At 41.8% G+C, this 24,441-nt stretch overlaps 1 protein-coding gene across 1 annotated transcript in view; it reads right to left on the bottom strand.

Annotated features, from left to right (window-relative positions):
- The window catches only part of XKR4 (XK related 4), a gene marked incomplete at its 5' end in the record, with an annotated part of 313,003 nt that extends 288,564 nt beyond the window's left edge, over positions 1–24,439 (bottom strand). The window contains one exon of the mRNA XM_024742563.1: positions 23,940–24,439. Within this exon, the coding sequence (XP_024598331.1) occupies positions 23,940–24,439 (500 nt within the window). The remainder of the gene's footprint in view (positions 1–23,939) is intronic.
- Between the last annotated feature and the right edge of the window lie 2 nt (positions 24,440–24,441).

Raw genomic sequence — 24,441 nt, 5'->3', positions numbered from 1 at the left:
TTTTTTTTTTTTTTGAAGTACACGGGCCTCTCCGTGTTGTGGCCTCTCCCGTTGCGGAGCACAGGCTCCGGACGCGCCAGCTCAGCGGCTATGGCTCACGGGCCCAGCCGCTCCACGGCATGTGGGATCTTCCCGGACCGGGGCACGAACCCGCGTCCCCTGCATCGGCAGGCGGACTCTCAGTCACTGCGCCACCAGGGAAGCCCTGCTTTAGGTTTTAACACTTCTTTTCAGGGTATGCTTGCGGCCTCAACACGGAACGGTTTAAAAGTGGAGAAATCCTCAGTCTGTCAACCAGTTTTTCCTTTTTCTCCATGTTCCCATCACACTCCATGCAACCTACCAATGGAGAATTTATACTGCATCGTTATGACCGGTTTTCTAACCTGTTTATCCAACTGGATCCAATTTCCTTGAGGCTGAGAAACTACTGGGTTGGCCAGAAAGTTCATTCTGGTTGTTCCATAACACGGAAAAACCCGAGCGAACATTCTGGCCAACCCAATAAGTCCTGTTCATCTTTGAATCCTCTTTATATTTTTTAGAGGATTCCTGTTAGGATTTTTTGAAAATAACAAGTTGTTACTTGGGTTTATACGTTTTAAGGAAAAGGCATATCATCTAAATCAAAGTATGCCTGGATTCTGTAACTGTGGTTAATTTGATGTAGCACTTGATTGATATACTTGACTAAGTGAAAGAGTAAATGTCTAGAAAATAACATTTTATGAGATTTCAATGGGGAGACCCAAAAGCAAATTTAGCTTTAATTTACAGTATTTTTCAGCGGTGAAATAGCTAGAACTGAAAATCTCATGGAACCTTTTTATGGAACTAATTTCGGCTTTGATTGGTTTATTTATTTATTATGCCTCTGTTCTCTGCTCCATCCTCCACCTCTACCTTCTGGTTCCCAAAACACAATTATACTTTTGAAATGTATCCGTCGACTCCACTCCAGCCGGTTTAAGAAGAGGAAGATTAATTACAAGGTATGAGACGACTTGAAGAATTTCTGGGGTCATCAAGGAAACGCCGGGATGTCCCGTGGCCAGGAGCAATGCAGCTGGAAGATGACTGTCCACATCTGAGACCTCACTTCCGGCATCTCTGTGTTGTTGCCGTTCAGCACTTAGGACCACAGGATCCAGGCACCACAGTCTCTATCACAGTTCCCCAGAAAAACAAAACACTTCCCGGCACACAGCCATCACCTTCACTTGCTCGTGTCATCATTCCAAGTTATCACAAATGCAGCTTGTTGCCAGCACTGGGTTCTCCAGACACATGAAAGGATTGAAAACTTCCCCTTCCTTGCTCCTTCCCCATCCCCCCACTTTTTTTAAGCTCTCCAGTTTCATCACATAGGATTCACTAGAAGGGAGCCAGAGTGGGTATTCGGTGAGCCATTCTTAAATATCTGCCACATACATAAAGGGTTTTTTTAAAAATCTCAGCTTTCCAGGTGAAGACAGCAGACGGGGCCTGCTTCACACACGTACAACCCGGGCCGTAGATAAGGCCCCGCACTTGCTTTCAAGAGACCCAAGCAAATCCTCTATGTTAGGCAGATGTAAACAGCTTGAAAAGAGGAAGTGAATTTCTTCCTTTGGAAGTAAAATTGTTCATCTTTTGTGAGCTAAAAACATTCTTTTTCTATAAACTGTCTACAAACGTTTTTGCCCATTTTTAAAGCGGTTACTGGCCATTTTTTTTCGTATCGATTGATGAGAATTTTTATGTTAGGAGAAAGAGCTCTTGTCTGTAATATGTAATTTGTGTTGCAAAGATACTCATCCAGTTTCTCATATGCCTTTCAACATTTTGGGGCACGTGTGTGTAGGTGTGTAAAAGGATTTTACCATATTAATGGGCTTGTAAACTTACTTGTAAAGAGCGAAAACCAGCAAGTTCATGTTGGTAGACAAATGCTTTCTCACAGCTCTGACACACAACCTGGCGCCATCTGAAGAACGCCTGTTAAAGGATTTCCTTACAGGATGACAGCACATGTCCTTATTTCTCCTATCAACACCGTTTTCCAGAAAAATGGCTTCACGTTAAAACCAATAATTTATGAGTGGAAAATATCTCCAGAGGCTAGCAGAGGCTAGGTGGTGTGAATAGTCCCAGCGTTTGGTTAGGACCTTATTAAATACTTCTCATGAAATACTGAGCATGGTATTTCAAAGATGGATAGATTAATTATTACTGAAGAAAACGATGATGATCTTGTATTATACTTGGAAACCTTGATCTGGCTTTCCAGTTAAAAATAAGGATATTTAAAATGGTTTGGATGGTGTCTATGAATCAGAGGAGAAAACAATAAGACGGCCATCAAATATCCATGTTATCCAGATACTGAAAGCTCTTCTGAATCTCAGCACTTACTCTGATGCTATGGAAGAAATCGTAATAAAAATACAACTAGCTTTAAAAGCTTGTGAAAATGCTGTGTGGAAGATGAAAGCTAAACCACAGAAATACAAGATATCATATCACTACCGCCATTACTACCATTGTTGTTAACAGGCATGGGCTTCAAATCTTATAGCAGCCCTGGTGTTCACAAACCAACTGAAAGGAACTCCGGCATATGGACCAATCAAAGCACTTTGTGCCCTGCCTTTGGGAGGAACACAGTGAGCTCTGTAGGACCAAGAGGCTGGGGAGAAGGAACGCAGATGCAGATTTTCTTCACTTCCCAGGAAGAGCGGAGGAGAGGGTACAGTGATGGGATGGGCAGTGACAGCAAGCAGATGAGTGACTGACGAGCACAGGAAAAGGGACCCATTTAGAGAGAGGAGAGTGACCAGGATGGGAAAGGTGGACCCCGCTTTTCAAGGCAGGCAGGGCTAAGTCAGTGGAAGCCTTCGCGAACCAGATGCAAGTAAAGATTATAGTAGCACTGGGGAGAGGGAGGGGGGAGGACGACGGGGCACAATTCAAACATGAGACTTCGTCTGGTTTTACAAATGGTGGCAAAGTCAAAACAGACTTGGAGGGACTGCTATGAACGAGTGGACTTTATGGCGACACGCAAGCAGGTACAAACGATGGGATGCTATGATTACTGTTGCCACGTGCTTTTGTCCAGTCAGAACTGTTAAGTGTAGGATGTAGGATTGGGTATAAGAATATGGTGCAAATTGTATCTCTTGCTCACTCTCACCCCACAAGACAAAATAAGAACGGGACCACCTGAAGCAATAAATCATGGCTGTCACTAGGAAAGCCCGGGGGACCTTCCCTGTGGGACACATACTGCAGGACAGTATTATGCAAAGACAGGCTTCTGAGGCTGCTTAACCAGCATAACCAGCAGGACCAAAGCCTCTACTTGTGAAAATCCAGGCTCATCTCAGGTCCAGGAGGGAAGGCACACAGTTATCTCGGGGGGTAGCAGCTTCTCCTGGGATGTTCTCTAAGGGAACTGACAAGCACACTTAGATTATGCAGTGTCTTTTCAGGCTGGGGGATCTAAAGACCTGGTACCAATGCTCTGGGGTCCAAGTTCTGCAGAAGTCTAGCCCTTCCATCCACTCGCCTGATGCCAAGAACAAAACTCAACAGGGAGGCCATCAGGCACGCGACGAGGGGATGCCCTGCACATCATATGCTTCTTAAATCCACAGATCAAATTCACAAGTAAAATAGAACATATAGAAATTAGGAATGCACCCAAGTATTTGATTGGAATGATGACTTGCTAATTCGTATTTCGTTCATTTAATCAACAAGTACGTATTAAATGACAGCGACGTGCCAGACACCATACTAGATGCTGGGGACACTGCTGTGAACAAATAAAAATGTCTGCTCTCATGAAGCACACATTCCAGAAAGGGACAGAATTTACAAACGAAACTAACCAGTGCGAGGCTGACCAAACCAAGTGTCAATCTTATCTAAAACCTATATTCCAAAGTAAACAAGAGACATTATTGAGGAAGTGCAAGCCAGCCCATGAATGCCACGTCCAGGTGAGTTCATGAAGGCGTTTTTACACACGCCTGACCCACAGTCTGCCTTTCCTCTCCTCTCCTATCCTCCCACCCCGTTCGTCTTCCTCTCGTGTCCTAGGAGGACCCCAGGTAACACAGCAAAAGCCCCAGGTGACTGTGGGTTTCATTAGTTATTTCTTAAAGAGAAGAAAAGAAATACAGCACTTTGCTGCAAGTCACACACGTAGATCAGAGCGCATATGGACTGTACTTCTCTCTGTTACTGCGTCTCCTCCTTATTCCTAATTCGGTAGATCTCAGAACTTTCATGTCTCTACCAGATAAAGCTTTGTTCTTTCTCTCAAGCACCTGAAAAAGTGATTCTTTAGCATTTCTTTGCTAATCCCTCCCACCACCACCACCAAAATCAAGTGCCCACAGACAGGCCATTCAAGCATGGTCCCATTACAATCAACAGACGCACACTGATCCTCATGACAGAGGAGCAAACGTCTCAATCCGTTTCAAAGCTGAGGCCTCAACCAAATGGAATGACTGGTTCTGTTTAATGAAACTGGTAACGTTTTACTGGCCTTCTCGGCCAGATAGCTTTACTAGAATTGCCATTTCACATCAGGTCAAATTTTCAGTTTTACAAATATTTGTGTGCAATTTGAAAACCCAAAAAGTTGGAAATATGGAGACAAATGTGGGGACCTGGATTGAAATGAATACTTATGCAGAAAGCAGAGACATTTGACACTGATATTCAAATTGCTCCTATACAGAACAAAGGAAACAAGAAAATTATCTGATTATATGATTTAGGCTAAAAAGGATTAACATGTTCATCTTCTTTATTGCTTTAGTCCAACAGATGACAAGATTTTTAATTCATTGTCTGTTTTTAAGAATTACAAAAATCATTCAGTTCAATCTTAGCTAATACGGTAACAATTCAAATAAAGATTCTGACGAGGCCTTTTGAAAGGCAGAGAAACCAATTTTCTGCCATTCATCTGTGTATTGATTTCCATTCAACTCCACTGGGGGCAAAGCCCAAGCTGAGCTGGCATGAGTGAACCAGGCTGTCGCTACCCAGGGCAACTATTCAAGTCTCTGGCAGAACTCCAGAGTATTTTTAAAGGATTGTGGGGGGCGGGGGTGGGGGTGGGGGACGCGCGCGCGCTGTGATTTTTTTCACTGAAAATTATTTACCCGATGGTTACATTTTTAAAGGAACAATTACCAAGCAGTTTTATAAATCCATGAATATAACTCATCTCAAAGGTACATTTTAAAAAAGGCTGATTTTGTTCCAATAATTTTTCTTACACCCATGTGAAACCAGAGCTGGTACCACAACTCAAGGTCTAGATGTCCAGCAAAGTAATTTCATAAAGCTACTCAAATGCATCACGGGAACAGCTAATATTTCACTGTAATTTAAATTTTTATTCCTTTACCCATTTCTCCTTTAAGAATAACTATGTGATTTATACTATAAAGCATAGATCCTAATCAGTAAACCCCTCCAAAAGATTAAATTTAGAACTAGTAACTTGAATAAGTTCATGGTATCTTAGCTCTTTCTAGAATAACATCTTGTGCCCTGGTTCACTAACTTCATACCCTCAAACAAGGAGTATTTGGCACATGGTAGATACTCAAAACTTGTTAAGTGTGGGGATATAAAATGGTACAGCTACTTTAGAAGACAGTTTGGTAGCTTTTTATAAAACTAAACCTATTCTTCCCGTAAGACAAAGCAATTGTGCTCCTTGGTATTTACCCAAATGAGTTGAAAAAACCTACATCTACACAAAACCGGAACACAAATGTTTGCAGCAGCTTCATTCAAAATTGTCAGAACTTGGAAGCAACCAAGGTGTCCTTCAGTAGGTGAATGGATGAATGAACTGTGGTGTGTCCAGACAATGGAATATTATTCAGCACTAAGAAGAATGAGCTATCAAGCCACAAAATCCTGTGGAGAAACTCTAAATGCATATTGCTAAGTGAAAGAAGCCAATCTGAAGAGGCTACATACCGTATGATTCCAACTGTATGACATTTTGGGAAAGGTAAAACTATGCAGAGAGTAAAAAGATCAGTGGTTGCCAGGGGACTGGGGGGGCAGGGATGAATAGGTAGAACGCAGAGGGTTTTTCGGGCAGTGAACTGTTCTGTGTTATACTGCAATGGTGGACACAAGCCACTACTGTATACATTTGTCACAGCTCATAGAATTTACAACACAAAAAGGGAATTCTCAACTGTGGAGTTTAGTTAATAGTCATGAGAAATGTAATGTTGCCTGCCGTAAACAAAGGACGTCACAGTCATCAGCCATTAGGGTCAGCTGCTGAGCCCTGAGGAAACTCCGGAAGGAAAGAATACCTGCCATCTAGCAGCCATCAGACTGAAGCCACTCCCTAGGTGAGCCCTTCGGAAACTCAGGATGTGAAAACACAGGATACTGGCCCCAGAGAGCTGAGGTGCATGTCAAAGGAATGATTTCAGTGAGCCCAGACGCTTGCATCTTCCCATACAGAGAAAAGCGCTAAATTTCTTAACTTGGGATATCTGGTTTCCTTTAATCAACAATACTCTTCTGACGTTCAGACTACCTGCCCTTTGTTGCAAAACTCCTATATAACCTGGCTCCCCCCTCACCTCCTCGGAGCAGTTCTCTCAGGGTTACTTGAGATGCTACCTCCCAGGCTGGAAGTCCTAAAAATTCCCACGGAATGAAACATAACTCTCAACTTTCAGGTTGCGAGTTTTCTTTTTTTTTCAGTCGACATAATGTATCAGTTTTGGTCCATCAATTATATAAATGTACCACACTAACAGAAGATGTTGGTCATAGAGGAACCTGGAGGTGGGCGGAGAGTATACGGAACCTCTGTATTTTCAATTCCATCTTTTCCATAAACCTAAAACTGCTTGGGGAAAAGTTTATTAATTAAAAACTAAAAATTAAGAAAATTTTAAAGGTTATTAAATGAGGATTTATTGAAATAAAAGAGGTCAGTTGGGGCTCAAAGGTAACTTCCTCTGCGGAGTCTCCACTGAGCTAAGTAGCCCAGGCGGACCGTCCTCCACGTCCTAATGGCTTGAATGGCCCGGTCCATTCAGGGAAGGTTCCCTCACCCACGAAGGTCTGTTCCAGGTGGAGTGCACCTACCCACAAGGAGAACAAAGTTCATTTCCTAAAGTAAGAAAGGGAAATCCCACTGAAAGCGAAAATAGCACCTAGAGCCCAGGGAATGAAGGTCAAGAACTGAATTTACAACTAAACTCCTTTAAGGCTCAACCAGTAACCCATGAGAGACAGCAGCTACTCACCGCTGGTCAGAGGTTAGTCAGCAGGCTCCATCTCCGGGAATCCCTAACTAACTTCTGTGGGGAAATCTCCCAGCTAACTGGTGTTGACTGTAAAAGCAAACCCTCCTTCTGACACGCACATATGTTAATGCACTATTGTAAAAGTTCAGGGTAGTTATTACTGAGTTGTCACGGGCCCATTAATTATTCACGACACTGTATTTAGCTTTACTCTGGTAAATCTTCTTTAATTGCCCAGCCTACATTACAGAGCATCTTTATTTAACTCTGTTTACGTTTACGCCTTTTCCAATAGTTCATTAATCTTTAGTGAGACTCGCCAAGCTCTTCCGGGCTTTCATTTCACTCACTCATTCCACTGCACCTTAAAGTTCCGGATACTTTTCAAGCCCACCCCTCGCTCACATTTTCTTTTCCCTGCCTCTGAAGAACGCAGGAGACTTCCTTCTCCGATATTTCCAGACTGCGATTCAATCTTTCCCACTGCTAAAAGGTAGCTGTTTGAAAATACGTATCTATACGTGTCCCTGGAGCCTCCATCTGCCAACAGTATCAAGTCCTGATTCCTTAGGAAAGCACCCAACGCCCTGGCTAGTTTGGCCCCAAACTCACAACTCATCTGCTAACATTCTTTCCTTCCTACTTTCTGCTTCAGCTCTTGACAAACAGGGCATGAGACGTCGTTGTCCCTTCTCTGCTTTCTGCTCGGAACTCTCTTGGGTCCCACTCAAATGTTACCCCTTCTTCCAGACAGAGGTTCCCCATCCCTCTGCTATTCTCCCAACAACACTACTCCCGTCGTTGCTGAGGCTGCGTGACCTTCTGAGGTGTGAACAGTTATAAATGAGACAGTCTCTTGCCAGACAGAGAACTCCTTTAAGTCAGGGAGTGCATCCCATTCCTCTTGCTGTGCCCAGAGCCCGCCCACAGTGAATGCATGAGAAATACTTATTGAATGAATGAATGAAGGCATTTTTACTCCAGACTATCTGAGTCTAATTAAATCATGTCTGTTCTTTCCAGCATATCCGAACCTACATAACTGCATGATCAGGTGTATACGTGGAAGAAAATCATGGGGAAAATAACTATAGTATAGATATGCATGTTTCTTAGAACATATCACTTGGGATTTAAAAAAAAAAACAGTAAGTCAGAACACATTTAATGTCATGAACATTAAAAACATACTTGGAAATCAGTCTCTCTGGAAAAACTATACTTTTCAAGGATGCCATTGAACTAAAAAGAAAAATGATCCTATGTATTTTTCATGGAATGCCACCAAATAATAATAATGAGCAGATTGCAGTTGCCAAGCCTTTTCAAAGCAAGTCATATCTACTTTGGGGGGCATCTCTGGGGAGGAATTATTTGATTTTTAGAAATGAATATTTGGAATTGCTTTTTCAAAGACTAGCTGTGTCGGATTCTGAAAATTTTGCATTGTGTGCGTTTGAGAATGAATTTTCTAGCACTTGCATACGCTGGACTATATAGAGTTGGTTCTCTGAGATAGGTCTTAGGAGTTGCATTTGAAGTTATGTCAGTCACATAGATGTAAATCCTGCTGGTCTCAGAGAGAGAGATGTGACTGACAGCGGGGCTTGCCTTGGATGGTCGTAGTTGAAGTCATAATTTATGAACATATGTGGGGTAGAACACTGGCATATGCAAAGCATGACTGCATGCAAAATGAGGATAAAAATACAGGTTGGGCTTCCCTGGTGGCGCAGTGGTTGAGAGTCCGCCTGCCGATGCAGGGGACACGGGTTCGTGCCCCGGTCCGGGAAGATCCCACGTGCCGCGGAGCGGCTGGGCCCGTGAGCCACGGCCGCTGAGCCTGCGCGTCCGGAGCCTGTGCTCCGCAACGGGAGAGGCCGCAACAGTGAGAGGCCCGCGTACCGCAAAAAATAAATAAATAAAATTAAAAAATAAAAATACAGGTTAACTACATAGTATTCACATGGGACTGGAGCCAACTTACTATTCTTTAGTGTCATGCATTTCCCAATGGAAACAACATGTATTTTACAGGTAGGCACCAAATGAAAGTGACACATTGTGGATAAAATGGATCCACAGTCTCTGTGTTTGCAGTTTGGTGTGAAATACCAATTCCAGGAGTAGTTTATCAGAAAACTAGCCCAGGTTAATAAAACATGCATGTTGTTCCCCAAGTGGATATTTAATACGGTGCATGAAAAGAGTTGATATACTCCTTTTAGATACCAGGTTTCATAGAATTATGAAGCTGGAAGGGACTTGAGAAATGATCTGATGCAACTGCCACCCACTGTTTTGTAGTTGAGGAGTTTCCAGCAAAGTCAGGGCTCAAATCTGACCTCCTGTCCTCAGGTGGGGCTCGCCCTTTCCCGGTAGTCAGAGGAAAATCCTATAAACTGGTATTAACTAATTCCCACTGATGTCACGGTACAATTGAAGTCACTGCAGTTTTTAGCACAGCTGCCAGCCAGAAAGGTCGGGAAATGCTTCTCCAAGCGATTCTCTTGGATTAATCTTGTAAGATACAGTGGGAAAAGCATGAGATTCAGAAGCTGAGGTCGAGAAAGTGAGTGCAGACACTTGCTGTTGAGGAGCTGTGCGCCCTTGAGCAAATCTTCTACCTTCTCTGAACCCTAGTGGGTTCATCTTCACATGGGAATGATAAAAATTCCTGCCTTGAGAGGCTGGTGAGAAGATTGGATGGTTTAATAGGAGAGAGTGCGCTTGGCAAGCTACAACGGCACTTACAAAGATTTAGTTTTTATTGTCGTCATCATTAAGAATTATTTATTAAACCACCAAAGCAGCACAGCGGGTCGCTGGGCCTTAAGCAAGGCAGGAAGCAGGGAAGACCATGGGCTGCACCCACATTAGGGCTTTTATCTCCTAAAGACCCCGTTTCTACCAGCAGGTAACCTTATTTGCAAAATCCATTAAGTCAACCTGCCTCAGCAGTGAAACAACTCAGTGTTCTTTCCTTGGTAACTTCTAGCAAACTCTTATCTTAATATTCTGAAACACTTCACTTTGGATTTATCCTCTTCTCACTCCTCAAGAACTGAGCTCTCATATCATCTAGAGCATCTCTGTCCAACAGAAATACAATGCAAGCCACGTTTGTAATTTTAATTTTCTTGTAGTCACATTTAAAAAGAAAAAAAAAGCAACAGGTGAAATTCATTTTAACAGTATATTTTATTTAACCCAATATATCCAAAATGTTATCAGTTCAGCATATAACCCTTATGAAAGTTATTAACGAGATAGTTAGCATCCCCTTTTTTTTCCACACTAAGTCCTCAAAATCCCCTGGGTATTTGACACTGACAGCACACCTCAATCGAGAATAACTAAATTTCAATGGAAATAGCTACAATATTGGAAAGACATGTAGGTCTAGAGCCTGGCAGGGTGACCACACCTAATGATAAAGCAGACTGAGAAAATTTAACTTAGGAACTCTCCATGGAAACACTTAAGAACACTGAACAAAACAATCACGTCCTAGCACATAGATGGGGGAGGGAACCCTAGCAACAGAAATGACAGCCTAGCAACACCAGATGTTGTACGAAAGGGAAATCAGAAAACTATTACTTTGCAAAGAAGCATTTCTGGGAAGGCCATTTTTTCTATTTTGTTTAACGTGAAATAAGGAAACTGATCGCACATCTACCCAAATATACATCTTATAAGGCTCCATCCTCATTATCTCTTTATCCCACAACCCAGACACTGACATACTTTGTCATGTTGTTGATGCTATGTTTCTCACTTAGGAAGACAAACAGTAAAGCATGACATCGGGCTGAACTGTCATATTTCTTCCCATGGCGTAGCCTGCTTTGTGAGCCGCATGGGTCACCATAAAGAGCTGAATTGTACACAGCAGGTTGGTCATCAGAAGTCTTCCCACGTCATCTTATAAAAATACCCTGCCAACTCCTGGACAGGACCTGGTCTCGCAGGCCTGGGTTCCTAGTTCGTCTCCGTTACTCCTCTCTTGGTTCCTCTTTCCCATGAAGATGCAGAAGCTCCTTGGTCCAGCAGACTAAAAGCTAAGGATGAGGGATGCCCAGAACCTGACCTCCCGCTCCACTATCCCTGACACCCAGCGATGGGACATCTTTGCTCACCCTCAAGGCTGCTCCTTTTTCAGAAAAGTATGAATAAGGATGCCACAACCAGCCTAGCTCCGCCTCTCTGAGCAAAGATGACAAATCATTATGTCTTTCTTGGCAAGAGCTACCATTGCACAGGCTCCGGACGCGCAGGCTCAGCGGCCACGGCTCACGGGTCCAGCCGCTCCGCGGCATGTGGGATCTTCCCGGACCGGGGCACGAACCCGTGTCCCCCGCATCGGCAGGCGGACTCTCAACCACTGCGCCACCAGGGAAGCCCCATGCCCCTCTTTTCATTCTCTAACCTAACGGTCTGGTTACTCTGAACCCAACGCTTTCCTAGTGTCCACCTCCGCTGAGAAGGTCTGGTCCCCTTCTCACCACCCCTTGTCCCCTCCATCCCAAGTGACCAGATGGCATAAGGTCTGAGTAGAATATAAGACTGTGAGCAGAGAGCAGTCAACAGTTGTGAACAATAAAACCATAAAACAATGGAGTTTGAATAAAGATTTTACTAAAATCTTTCACTTTGTCATACTTTTGCTTATAGCGCTGTCTATAAGGAGGCTCCTGGGTGTGTACGTGTGCGCCTATCACCGGTACGGTTTCCAAGCTATCGTACTGAGTGCGATAACTAGTGAGAAAGCCAGCTACGGTGTCTGGATCAAGTATATTTTCCATGAACATCCAGCTCAGGTGAGCCTTCCCTGACCATTTCAGCTGAAAGGGGTCCTCCCTCCTCTGTAGCAGAATGGATGCTATTCTGCTTCTCAAACTTAAAAATGCCTACGAATCCCCTGGGGATTTTGTTCAAATGCAAGTTGTGATTTAGTAGATCAGGGGTGAGCCTGAAATTCTGCATTTCTGAGATGCTTCCAAGAGATGCTAAGGCTGCTGGTTGCTGACTCTACCTTGAGTCAACAGCTCACTCAGTGCCTCATCACAGACAGATTCCAGGGGTATGAAAGCGACTTGCCTCCTTTCCTAGATGGTAAGCTTTTTTTTTTTTAACCATTTATTTTTATTTATTTTTTTATTGAAGTATAGTTGATTTGCAACGTTGTGTTAGTTTCAGGTTTAGAGCACAGAAATTCAGTTATACATACATATATATCTATTTTTTTCAGATTCTCTTCCCTTATAGGTTATTACAGAATATTGAGTAGAGTTCCTAATGCTTTACAGTAGGTCCTTGTTGGTTATCTATTTTATATATAGTGATGTGTATATGTTAATCCCAAACTCCTAATTTATCGCTCTCCCCCTTCCCCCTCTGGTAACTATAAATTTGTTTTCTTTGTCTGCAGGTCTATTTCTGTTTCGCATATAAATTCATTTGTAACGTTTTTTTTAGATTCCACATAAACTTTCTGAGAGCATATTCTTTTTAACATGTTTTCCTTACTATGATTTTAAGCAGATGTTTGTGGAAAACATGACGAAAAGGTTATCACTGGTCACTTATTTCTGTCATTTTATTCTCAGCAACGAGTACAGTGACCACACAGTGATTCGGCCAATGGGTTGCTGACGAATTTGCAGGTGTCCACAGCGGATGAGTGAGAACCTGCCTTCAATCCCAGCCCTCTGCCCTCCCCTCAGCGGGATGAGAACTCAACCTCCAGTTGTAGACCCTACTCTTGATATCCGACCAGACAGAAGTTATATAACGAGAACATAAATGAAACAAATCTCCCTTCGGTTTTACACTTTGAAGTCCGGGTGCCAGGGTTTGCCTGCATGATGACCTTGATCTCAGATTCTAATCTCCCTTTACTATCATCAAGTTTGTCTCTGGTCCCTGCTTAGAATCCTGGGCTCTTAATATGTTCCCCTTTGTGATGATGTGCCCTGGCCTTGACCCTCTGCCAGCTGACTTGCCCTCTTCTGACCTGTGTGACAATCCGGGACTCGGGTCAAAGTCCCTCAGACTGCAGACCCCACTGGTGCCCTCAGTCTCAACTCGATCCCATAAACGTGACCATCATATCACAGCTGGAGCTGCAACTCATCTAATGGAAACTTAGCCTGGCTGGTGAAGCCTTGCCTTAAACTTTGCTGTGATGCGTTATAGAATGGGGATCAGTACAATTTTCCCACTCCTACGACAAAGTATTAAAAATTCATCCTCTGAGTATGGAATAAAATTCTCCATCTTCGTTCATTTCTCTCATGGCTATTTTTTTTCTTCCTCCAACTAATCAATTCATGCTCGATCCATAATACCCACCTCTTCTACTAGCAGATCAGAGAATGGGATGAAATGATAGTTTCCAAGGTATTGATCAGAACTTCAGGTTTCCTCTCCCTTACTCATTTGATTCCAACCTTAATTAATTAATTTATTTATTGACATATAGTTGATTTACAATGTTGTGTTAGTTTCTGCTTGACAGCAAAGTGATTCAGTTCTACATATAAATATAGACATATATTCTTTTTCATATTCTTTTCTATTATGGCTTATTACAGGATATTGAATATAGCTCCCTGTGCTACACAGTAGGACCTTGTTGTTTATCTACTTTATACGTAATAATTTGTATCTGCTAATCCCAAACTCCTAATTTATCCCTCCCCAACCTTTCCCCTCAGGTAACCATAAGTTTGTTTTCTATGTCTGTGAGTCTGTTTCTGTTTTGTAAATAAATTCATTTGTATCGTATTTTAGATTCCACATATGATATAGATACATATTAGTATATCCTTAAGTAATTGTAATGACTGTTTACTTTTCCGAAGCAGGAACACAACTAATATTTATGCTTTCATTGGGACTGTGTTATATTACCTGTTCCCATCTAGAACTCAGTTTTTCAAACCCGACCATCACCAACCGATTCAGGAAAAATCCCATAGGATATCTGTGACTGCCACTCTTAATAGTAGTACATCCCCTAGAGATATGAAACCCTACGGGACATCCTTCCTAATTTATAACAACAGACCCAAGTACTAAAAATCACTTTGGAGAGTTTTCTAGAATTGACCTACATTTTAAAAAATGATTGTTATTAATTTTACTTTGGTAAAACAGCAAATTAATTAATCAGCTGAAAACTCTTATCAAGACAAAAGAAGGCTTTTACAAATCCTTTCCCCTCTTTCCTGAAGGATCATTTCTTCATTGTTACTGTCAACTGATGCAGTGATTATGCCATGAACTAATGAAGTGATGAGGGACTGTTCTGTAACTGTTACTGCTACAACGGCTACCTTTGTGTTGAGTATTGACTCTCTGCTACTGAGAAAAGACCCGGAAAGTAGAGAATTGAGCCCCAAACTGATATCTTAATTCATAATTGTTATCTAGGCTGCAGAAAGAGGAATCAGACTGCTATTTACATGGATGAAATCTCCTAGGCTGGGGGTTCAGAAAGGCGACTTTTTCCTTCTTAAATAATGTACTTCTTTGTTGTACAGTAGGAACTAACACAGCGTTGTGGATCAACTATACTCTAATAAAAATTAATTAAAAAAATTTTTTAATTAAGAGGGTAGATCTCATATTAAGTGTTATTACCACAACAAAAATTTTTTTTAAAGAATGAATTTAAAAAAACCATATTATACACTTTTTAAAAATGTACTTGATGGGAAGCCAAAACAAAGTCAGCTCAAGTCTTTTTAGACTCACTTCACTGCAGATCCTCCTTTTTTCTATATGTGCCTGATTCTGACTGACTAATCCTCACCCACCCCACACACTGCCCACTGCTCTGTTTGTGTAGAAGGATTCCCCTGCCAGGAAAACAGTGCAAGTAAATAAAGTAAGCAAAAGAAGTAGAACTGATTCAAACAGCCTACTTATGAATCATGAAAGGGGGAAAACAGTTTGACATACTTCAGACAATTTTTAAATAAATGTTTAAAAAAAACTTTTTAATGTAAAAAACTGAAATGTTGTCGTGAGGTTGAAAATCATGCAGTGTCACAACAGATCTCTAACATCCTGAAGATCCAGGCACTCCCCAACTGGGAAAGGTTAAGGGGTTGAGTTCTTCTGGAAGAATGTAACACAGCCCTGTTCCTCAACAAGTGCAGGCCTGGATATAGTATCTTTGTATAGTGTTTAATTCAATTTCCAGCATATTAAATCAGTGACAGTGTAACCCAGGACAAGCTTTTAATTTAGAAGCAAGTCTAGCTCTGACAACAGCCTTCTCCTTGACCTAATGGATAGTTCTTTTTAGGCCTGTGAAGCATTGTTCCTATTTGTTAATCCCAGCACTCCAGCTGTGCATACCTCCCCCCACGAAAGGCGGAAGGCAACTGTGGCTTCCCAAGTCTATAGGGTACGTCTCTTAAAATCAGTGATATGGAACACTTTGAACATCAGCTTCAAATACTTAGCTTTGGGTTTTAATGAAAATGGTTTAATTTGATTATAACTAAAATTTGGAAATGATACAAAATAAGTTGCATTATACAAATAAGTTTAAGATTCTCTCTCCACATATAATACCGATTCCTGGGTTTCGGACACTAATATTGTCAACTCTGGAAACCCCCTGTAGATCCCCTTTGACTGACTTACACAATGCTGTAGTCACGGCCTTAGAAGAACAGACTTTCTGGTGCATATACTCTGGGGACTGGACAAGCAAAGAAGAATCAGAATTTTAAGCCTGGAAAGAACCTTGGACCCTATTTTTGACTAATCACATCATACAGGTAGAAAACTAAGACGCAGAAGGAGGAAACCAAAAGAAGACCTAAACTTGGGGGACCATTGGCAGGTGCTGTCACATGTAAACCCAGGACAGTAGGTGACTGCCAGGGCTCTGAGCCCCCAAGTGGCCAAATCATCTGATCCCCTTTTAGTCCAGTTCCCCAAAAGGCAGCTGTCCCTCTAAATAAGATCCATCGTTGATACACTAGCTGTGACCCTCTGCCCTCATCTCAGGGTTAGAAAAGATCTACCGTTGTCCTACAGGCCACCTCTTGCCTCTAGAGGATTTCTGGACTGATCCATTTCCATTTTAACCCATCTTCACTATCCCTCACCATCAGTAATTGTATGAGTTCTGTACATACACTAGACATGGAAGTAATGTTCTATGGTGATAACAATTATGGTGATGATGGTCGTAGTCATCATAATAGCAGAAGCTACAGCTTTTCTTTGAGTAGACAAGTAGGGGCACAAAAATCCCCCAAATCATTCTGTATACAGGTGTATTCTCAGAAGGTCAAGAGTACATAAGAATTCAGTGAAAAATATCTATCCCGAAGCTTCCCCAGTCTCACCTTTCTATCAGCAAGAACAGGTAAGTGAAGGTGAGCGTCTAGCTGCATCTTTCTCAGAGGATAACTAGTATTTTGTGAAATTCAGCCCCACTTTCCTAGCACTAGTCACCTACAAAAGAGCTGCGTGATTTGTTGTATCCTTTCTAGACAACATGGCACCTTCTCTGATTCACTGTACCATTAGCAACTCGAGAAGCAACCAGGCAGCGAGAGCAGCCACGCTCATGCAAAGAAGAAATAATAACACCTGGCCTTCATTCACAGATCAGCAAATATTCACTGAACACGTATGCCTACACAGGTAGGATCCACAACTACTAGAGTGACCTCCTGAGAATCTGCCCATGGTCCTTCTTCCCGACCAGCCATGCCAACAGCTCCCAAGGACACCATCAGACAGCTGGAAGGAAGTCACATGGTGTAGTAGTCAGAATTACGCGCGCCATTCAAGAGAATACTTCCTGTGGAGAATTACTGAATGTTTTTCCCATGAAATCCATCAACATATTCCAACTCTTTTCCAAGATTATACCTGAGATGCATGACCAACACCACACTGCACCTTCTATTTGATAATACGTCAGAGTAACAAATCTGATTCCAATACCTAGTCTTGTTTCCATAAACTTAGAATGTGTGCTATTCAAATTCTAAAACAAGTCAGGGAAATGTGCTAATCAGATTGGCCCGGGATTCCATATAAAGGGGAATCATTCTAGTATTTATCTGTTACTCAGTGACTGGTGCTATTTAAATTGGTAGACTATTCCATTCAAACTGTAAAAATATATAAAAAAAAAATTTAACAGAAGTCATGTACTTGGATATTCAAACACTGAGGACCTTTTTTGTAAGTGACTGAGCAAAGACCTTCACAGTTACTGACCCAAGGATTGTGGACGCTATTCAAAAATGATAGCATCCATTTGCATAAATGCTACTTTCAATTGCTCTGAGAGTAGCCTGCAATTTCATGGGGTATAATAAGTAGAACATTTTTTTTTTACCCTTATAAGTGTATAGTTCAAGCGAATGGAAAAATTACAACTTCTGCATTTATTACAAAGACACTGAAATAGTTATATTTACCACACAGATTTATGCATAAATTATTCCAGCTCATACAGAAACCCAAGTAAATGGACAGAGGACTGTCTGATTGTGTGTGGATTTATATCTGTGAGCTAACTCAGAGATTTAAATACCAAGCTCAGCACTCAAGGCTGTGGCGTGGATTTGTGATTCTCCAGGGAAGATACTGGGTCCATAACCAATGAATAGATTTCTAAGTGACACAGCTGCAGTAATTCAAGCAAACTCCTACTTCTTTCATGCAAAAAAAAGAAAGGTTAGCCCATTATGTTTGGAGCAGCATGTAATGATAGAAACTGTCATAAAATCTCAGAGCTGGAAGATGATCTAGTCCAACCCTCTGTATAATAAAGTATCTTTTACCGTAGTTCTGCCTACAGTTTTCCAAACTATGCTTAGACACTCCAATGATGAGGAACTCGTTACTCCTAAGGCATCTTAGCTGAACTTGGGATCCCTTATGACTACTTAAAAATGTTTTCCTTACATTAATTCAAAATCTCTTCCTGTAGATCCTATCCATTTTGCCCCAGAGGGCTGACGCAAAAGTTTCTTCCACATTAGAACCCTTCAGTACCAGAGAGCTCTCAAGTTTTCAGGTTTCCCTTCTACCAAATCATCCTCAGTTACATCAACAATCTCCCATGTTCCTTTTTCTCTCTCCCACCTCAGTACTGAATTCTAGCCTAGAATCTGCGCAGAACTACGTGACCTAAAGAGAAAAACGTTTAAAATTCTGTCTCAATTTCCACACAGGCAAAACGTGTCACCTCAAAGATGAGTCTGAGGGTCACATAAGAAAGAAAACTTGGAAACCCTCTGAAAATTGAAGTGTTACACAAACACAAGGAACAATTTTCTAAGGGTTTCAATAAGGTGAAGCCCACCATATCCTAAGGAAAATCTCTTCAAAAAGTAACGCAAAATAAACTTTTGCCAATAATTTACTTTGGTATAAATACAATAAATTTCAACCAATCTGTTTACAACTCTCCCACAAGGTTGGGCCTATTTATATGCTCCAATTACATCCACACTCAATGAGTTTAAAATCAATGGACTTTTATGAATGAAAGGGACATGATCGAGTTAGAGAGGGATTGATACGTTTCCTCTGAATCTTTCAACGTTTTGCCACTCCTTTGAATAAAACAAGATTTTCACACTTTTGTCAACAATCCTCACCCTTATAATCCTTCAATGGTTTCTCAGTGACTCCAGAATAAAATCTAAATTCCTTTCATCGTCCAGCCCAACTAATTCTCCATCTTCACCTCTAGCTACTATCTCTCAATCGCTCTCTCTGTTCGAAGGGCACGTTTAACCTGCCTTATTCTTTCTTGCCTCTCTGCCCTTTTGCACGGTCATATCCAAGCCCTCACTGCCAACCTCCTCTTTATTTCAGTAGCAGACCTGCCCACCATCACAACCTCTGCTCAAACATATCCTGCTCCAGAGTCTTACCTGAACCACTAAGGTGGCTTGAGTTTCCTGTTTCTATCAGAGTGCTTATTTCCCAGTACTGAAATTGTGGGTTTACTGTTCCATCTTCCTCATCAGACAGTAGATTCCTTGAAAGAAGATGTGTACTTTATTCATCTTGGGGTGATTAGTAACTAGCACAGTGCCTTGAGTAGAGCAGGTACTCAATACAGATGAATAGATAAATTAATAAGCAGTAGAGGGAACACAGATATATGGGAAATGACCATTCAATAAACTCAGGAAAGGGCACCAATCGTGCTTGACGTATATCAGAATTCAGAACTAACTCAGAATCAATAAGGTACTTCTTCAACACTTGCAGCTGTACCCAGTATGCTATCTTCCTACCCATTCCTTATCTCTAGAATTTTTTATCATTTGCAAAGCACTTTCTGCTTATTCACATACATTATGTCACTTAGTCGTTAATGCCACTACAACAACCTCAGTGCGTCCAAGTGGTGTAGGAAGAAGAACACTGGTCAGATGATCTGAGCTCCAGCCTCCGTTCTGCCACTGAACCACTGGTGTGTATTAGAGAAACATCCTAACTTGTCTAAACTCAGCTCTCTCTCGAACTTTGCCAACCTTAGTGAAGGGAAGTTGTCATTTTTATACATTGTTGTCCTTATTATCCAAATTGGCATTTGGAGGTGGCTAATTGAGCCAGAGAAATAGACTCTAGGGTAAGACAGGCCTGGTTTTGACTCTGAGCTACATCACATAATAGCTGGGTAATCTCGTGCCAGTTACTTAATCTCTCTGAGTTTAAGCAATCTTGAGTAATCGTTGAGTAATCTCTCTGCCAGCCTTCTCATATACAGAGGTACTAATGCTTAGACGAGAGAGGAGTATAAAAATATTTGTAGATGTTTAAAGTACCACATGAAATTCTTGTTGTTATAATTCTCGTTTGGGCAGGTTGAAGAATGGCATAGAACCATGTTTCTCATAGTGCTTTGTGTGACCCATGATTACAAGAGGATTTAATAGCTGTGCCTTTAAAAACTTACTGACAACTGCACAACAGCTTAGTAAGTAAAGGCTCTGAGAAGTCCTGCTGTGGAGAGATCTCTCTGTGGAGAGATCTCCCAAGTACCTGAACACGGGACACATGTTAATAGCTCGTGGGGGATCAAGCATGAGAAACACAAGAAAGCTGTTCTTCCACCAGGTGACTCTCACGATAAGATATTCAGAAACAAAACAAAAATAGTAAAAATACTCCCCATTCTACCATCCACGGAGTTATCAGTTACCATGTGCCTATTTGCTAGAAAACAACTAAATATGTACGTACCTACACATGTACATGTGTAGGAGAAATTCAGGTCAAATTTGAAGAGTAAGTCATAAACTCTGAAGGAAGAAGACGTCCAGATATAATTGATCACGGGTATTATGAAGACTAAAAGCTGATCTGATTGCGCGTTTCTGATTCCCACTGGCTGAACCGCACTCGTAGTAACTTCTGGAATCACATGACGTGAACAAGAAAGAAAAAGTACTTCCTCATTCATTCACAGACAGTTCCTTTAAAGTCACAATTGCTCTTTTCGCATGGTAGCAAAAATTCACTTTATTATTTCAAACGGCTCTTTCCCAGTATCAACTCCTACAACTTTAAAAGCTGCCATTAATTTTTCCATTAGTAAACATTAATTAAAATGAATATGTACCATTGTTTTCAGCAGTTGCATCTGTAATAAATGTATGAATACAGGCAAATCTTGTCCAAAATGTTTCAAACAGCTATTTCTGAGCAAGCAAACACTTTGATGGTATTTCAAAGGATTTTATCTACAGAGAGCTTTTAGAATCTGACCCTTACCTAAAATAACTTGAATTCCATGGAAATACAATGAACAGTTACCAACCTAGCTAAAATCTATTTTATTGGTCTTAGAAAGTAGCATGTTAAAACATGACTAATGAACTCTGAGCTTTGAACCATTGATACCTTGGTCTTTCTGCAACATTTGTGTACAATGCATTGAAAAGAAAAGCTTGAAAAACCAGAGGGATGCTCCTAATTAAGGAATCACAGTGGTCAAAGATAATGGTCTAATATAATAATCTGAGATGAACTGCATTTCACCAGTTTATTATCAAAGACGCACCCATCCCCCCAAATTCCATTCAAATCTTCTACACTCAGAGAAACTGAAACAATTCGGAATGCATCTGAGTGTTAAACTCCATGAACTCTCTGACCCCATTTCAATTTCCTTACATTAGGCTAAAGTTTTTGGTTTGTTTTTTTTTTGCTTTGTTTTTAACATTATAAGGAGAAAATGAGGCTGAGTCTTAGATCATGCTTCCACCAAGTTACCCCACCATCCTCCAAATATCTTAGCCGGAATCCAAGAACAGTAAGATTAGATAATTCAGATATACATTATTAAATACATTATTCTGAATATGTAAACAAATATTAAAAATATATATGTGTATATATATCTAAAAAAATACTATCTCCTCCCAAATGACCATGTGTTAGCAGAATAAACTTTGAAGCCTTTGAGGAAAATATTGTAGAAATGCTTGACAAAAAGGAGCCATGTGTGACCATAGTTTCTCCAAGGGTTGGGCTGGTGAATGCATTTGTCTGACAGCCTGTGGTTTTCCTTCTGCACTGAACCTTACCCATCCCTGCCCCCCACCACTCCATAGCTTTGCTGTGTGGCCAAATGACCCAGTGGCTATGGTCTCGCTGAGATGTATTTAGGCCCTTTTCTTTTCCTAATTATTTCTCACTTTCCACATTTTATGTCCTGAGATATTAAACATCATTTTTCAATTGGGAAAATGTTTGGTCTAGAAGGTCTAATAAACACAACTAGAATTTGATATCCAATTTTTCACAAAGTATAAATCGGTAAGAAACATAGATAGTTCTTCAGCTAATAGAACTGAGAAGTGTTTGCATTATTTACATAAATCTAGACATTTTAAAGGTAAAAGTGAGTGATTTCCAAATCCCGCATGAAGTCTGCAGAAGTTAACAAATGGAATGTTAAGCTTCATTTACCACATTATCAGATTAAAACTGCTAATCATACGAATCTCACCCCGTAAATAATTTCAGTAATTAAATCAAGCCTTTGAGTTCATCACACTCGAAAAGCACCAAGCTGCAAGCCTTTGCAGTAGTCAACCATGGGAAACAGAGCTATCGCACTTAACTGACATTTCAAAACGTCCTTTAAGTCCAAAGCACCGAAGTTTCCAACATCAGTTGGTCTGACTGCGTATCATATAGCACTTTAGCAGAAAGTATCTGCTTGGAAAAAAAGTTTCTCAGTTTGAAAAGTCACTGTCTGTGGCAATGCTCACCCTGCTTTACAAAGCAACGGTCCCGGAAAAGACTGAAAAATATTCACACTTGCTCTTCTCAATGAAAACACTACACTTCACCGTAAAGGACGATTTTAGCTCCGTTCCACAAATTCTCTGAGTTGTAGCAGAGTTAATGACTCATAATCGTTTTGGTTTTTTAATCACAAAAATAACTACAAATAAAATGGAAAAGGACACTGGCAAAGCAGAGTGTAGTCCCACATCAGTGCACTTGTGAGGAAGTTTCCTCATTTTACTTATACTTACTAAGTTATTTTAAACACCCCCCCAAAAAAAAAGAAAAAAAGAAAAACCCAAAAAGCATAACTCTGGGATGTTAGCATTTAAATGCTTCAACACAAAGAATTCTTGTAGCTGTAAAATATCATTCAAAAAGCTATCAAAAACATATAAAACCTGGAGAAACGCATTCCTGAGCCTGCCACTTCGTTATATTCCTAAATCCAGGCTGCCATGGTTCCAGAGATGATTCCCTCTGCCCAAAGGAACCATATTCCAGTTTGTACTCCAGTTTGTAAGTGGAAGTGATATCTGTGTAAAGACTTGGTAGGTCAGGTGACAAGCAGCAAAGCAAGTCAATGAAAATGCCAAGTGTGGTCAAAGTTTACAAGATGCACCACCCTTTTCCAAGGGTTCTTAGTTATCCCAGAAATCAGCTGAGGTGACACTGCAGGATAATCAGAAAGGGCACCACTAGAGTAAGTCTGGGTCCCATAAAGTGTACTTACTGGTATTTGGAGATGGATATAAAAATAGATATAGATATACACAGTCCCCCCAAAAAACAAGTGTGTCCCTACTAAGCTCTTTACTTGAAGCACAGTACTTCTCTAGCCGTGAGAATTAAAATGTGGGCACTTTTGAACAGCAATAGCTCCATCTAACTAGAATTAGCAATTTTTCTCAGGGAACAAAAGAAGCCATCCAAACTGCAACACACACCTCAAATTCAACATAATTAAAAAGGATTTTTAGAAGATGTGATAGGAATCCTCTCCTACTCACAGAAACAGGACCACTAAAAATGGGGGGGGGAGCGGGAAGGGGGGTGTAGCACATAGAGAAGCTGGTCGAACGGAGTGGGAAGACAAGGGCTGAGCGCTCAAAGCCACTTTGCTGCCTTTCCCTTGCCCCTCACTCCTCTCCCACCCTAGGTTGTGATCACAAATTTAAAACCAAACCAAACCAAACCAAACCAAAACCCGGAAGGAGTGTGACTAGGCTTACTACCACGGCAACCCTCAACGATTTTCTTGTGCAAGAGTAAAGCAGTGGGGACGCAGGAGCGGCAGCAAATCTCCATCTTCCCCCACCCCCGATACGGTACCTCCAGATCTGCCCGAGCTGCAGGACGTGGATGAGCGACTGCACGAGCCAGAGGCAGAAGGAGCAGGACGCAGACCTGCGCTGGCCGCTGGCCCGCGTGGCCCCGCTGCTGTTGCCGCCGCTGTTGGTGGCGGCGATGCTGCTCTTGCTGGCGTTGGACGCTTGCCTCTGCGGCGTGGAAGGGCGAGCCTCGCCTTCCGCGGCTGCAGAGCCGCTGCCGCCCGCCGTCTTACAGTCGGCTCCGGGCTGCGGGCAGCTGGCGGCGGCGGCGGCGGCAGCGGCGGCGGCGGCGCTGTCCTCGGTGCTGAAGTCGTGCGCAAACCAGCGGAAGCTGAACACTTGCACGGAGAGCGAGCCGAGCACCACGAAGAAGAGCGTGAGCCCGAACCACCAGCGCTGCCCGCGCAAGTAGTAGTCCACGGCGAGCCAGATGTCCGTGCCCACGTCCGCGAAGTACACGGCCACGGCGACCAGGATCCAGAGGCAGTCCCACAGCGAGTAGC

This window comes from Neophocaena asiaeorientalis, unplaced genomic scaffold (genome assembly GCF_003031525.2).
Source record: "Neophocaena asiaeorientalis asiaeorientalis breed wild unplaced genomic scaffold, Neophocaena_asiaeorientalis_V1.1 scaffold226, whole genome shotgun sequence".
NCBI classification, from domain to species: domain Eukaryota; kingdom Metazoa; phylum Chordata; class Mammalia; order Artiodactyla; family Phocoenidae; genus Neophocaena; species Neophocaena asiaeorientalis.
Note: the sequence above shows the minus strand (reverse complement) of the source record. Positions and strands in the feature narration are given on the sequence as shown.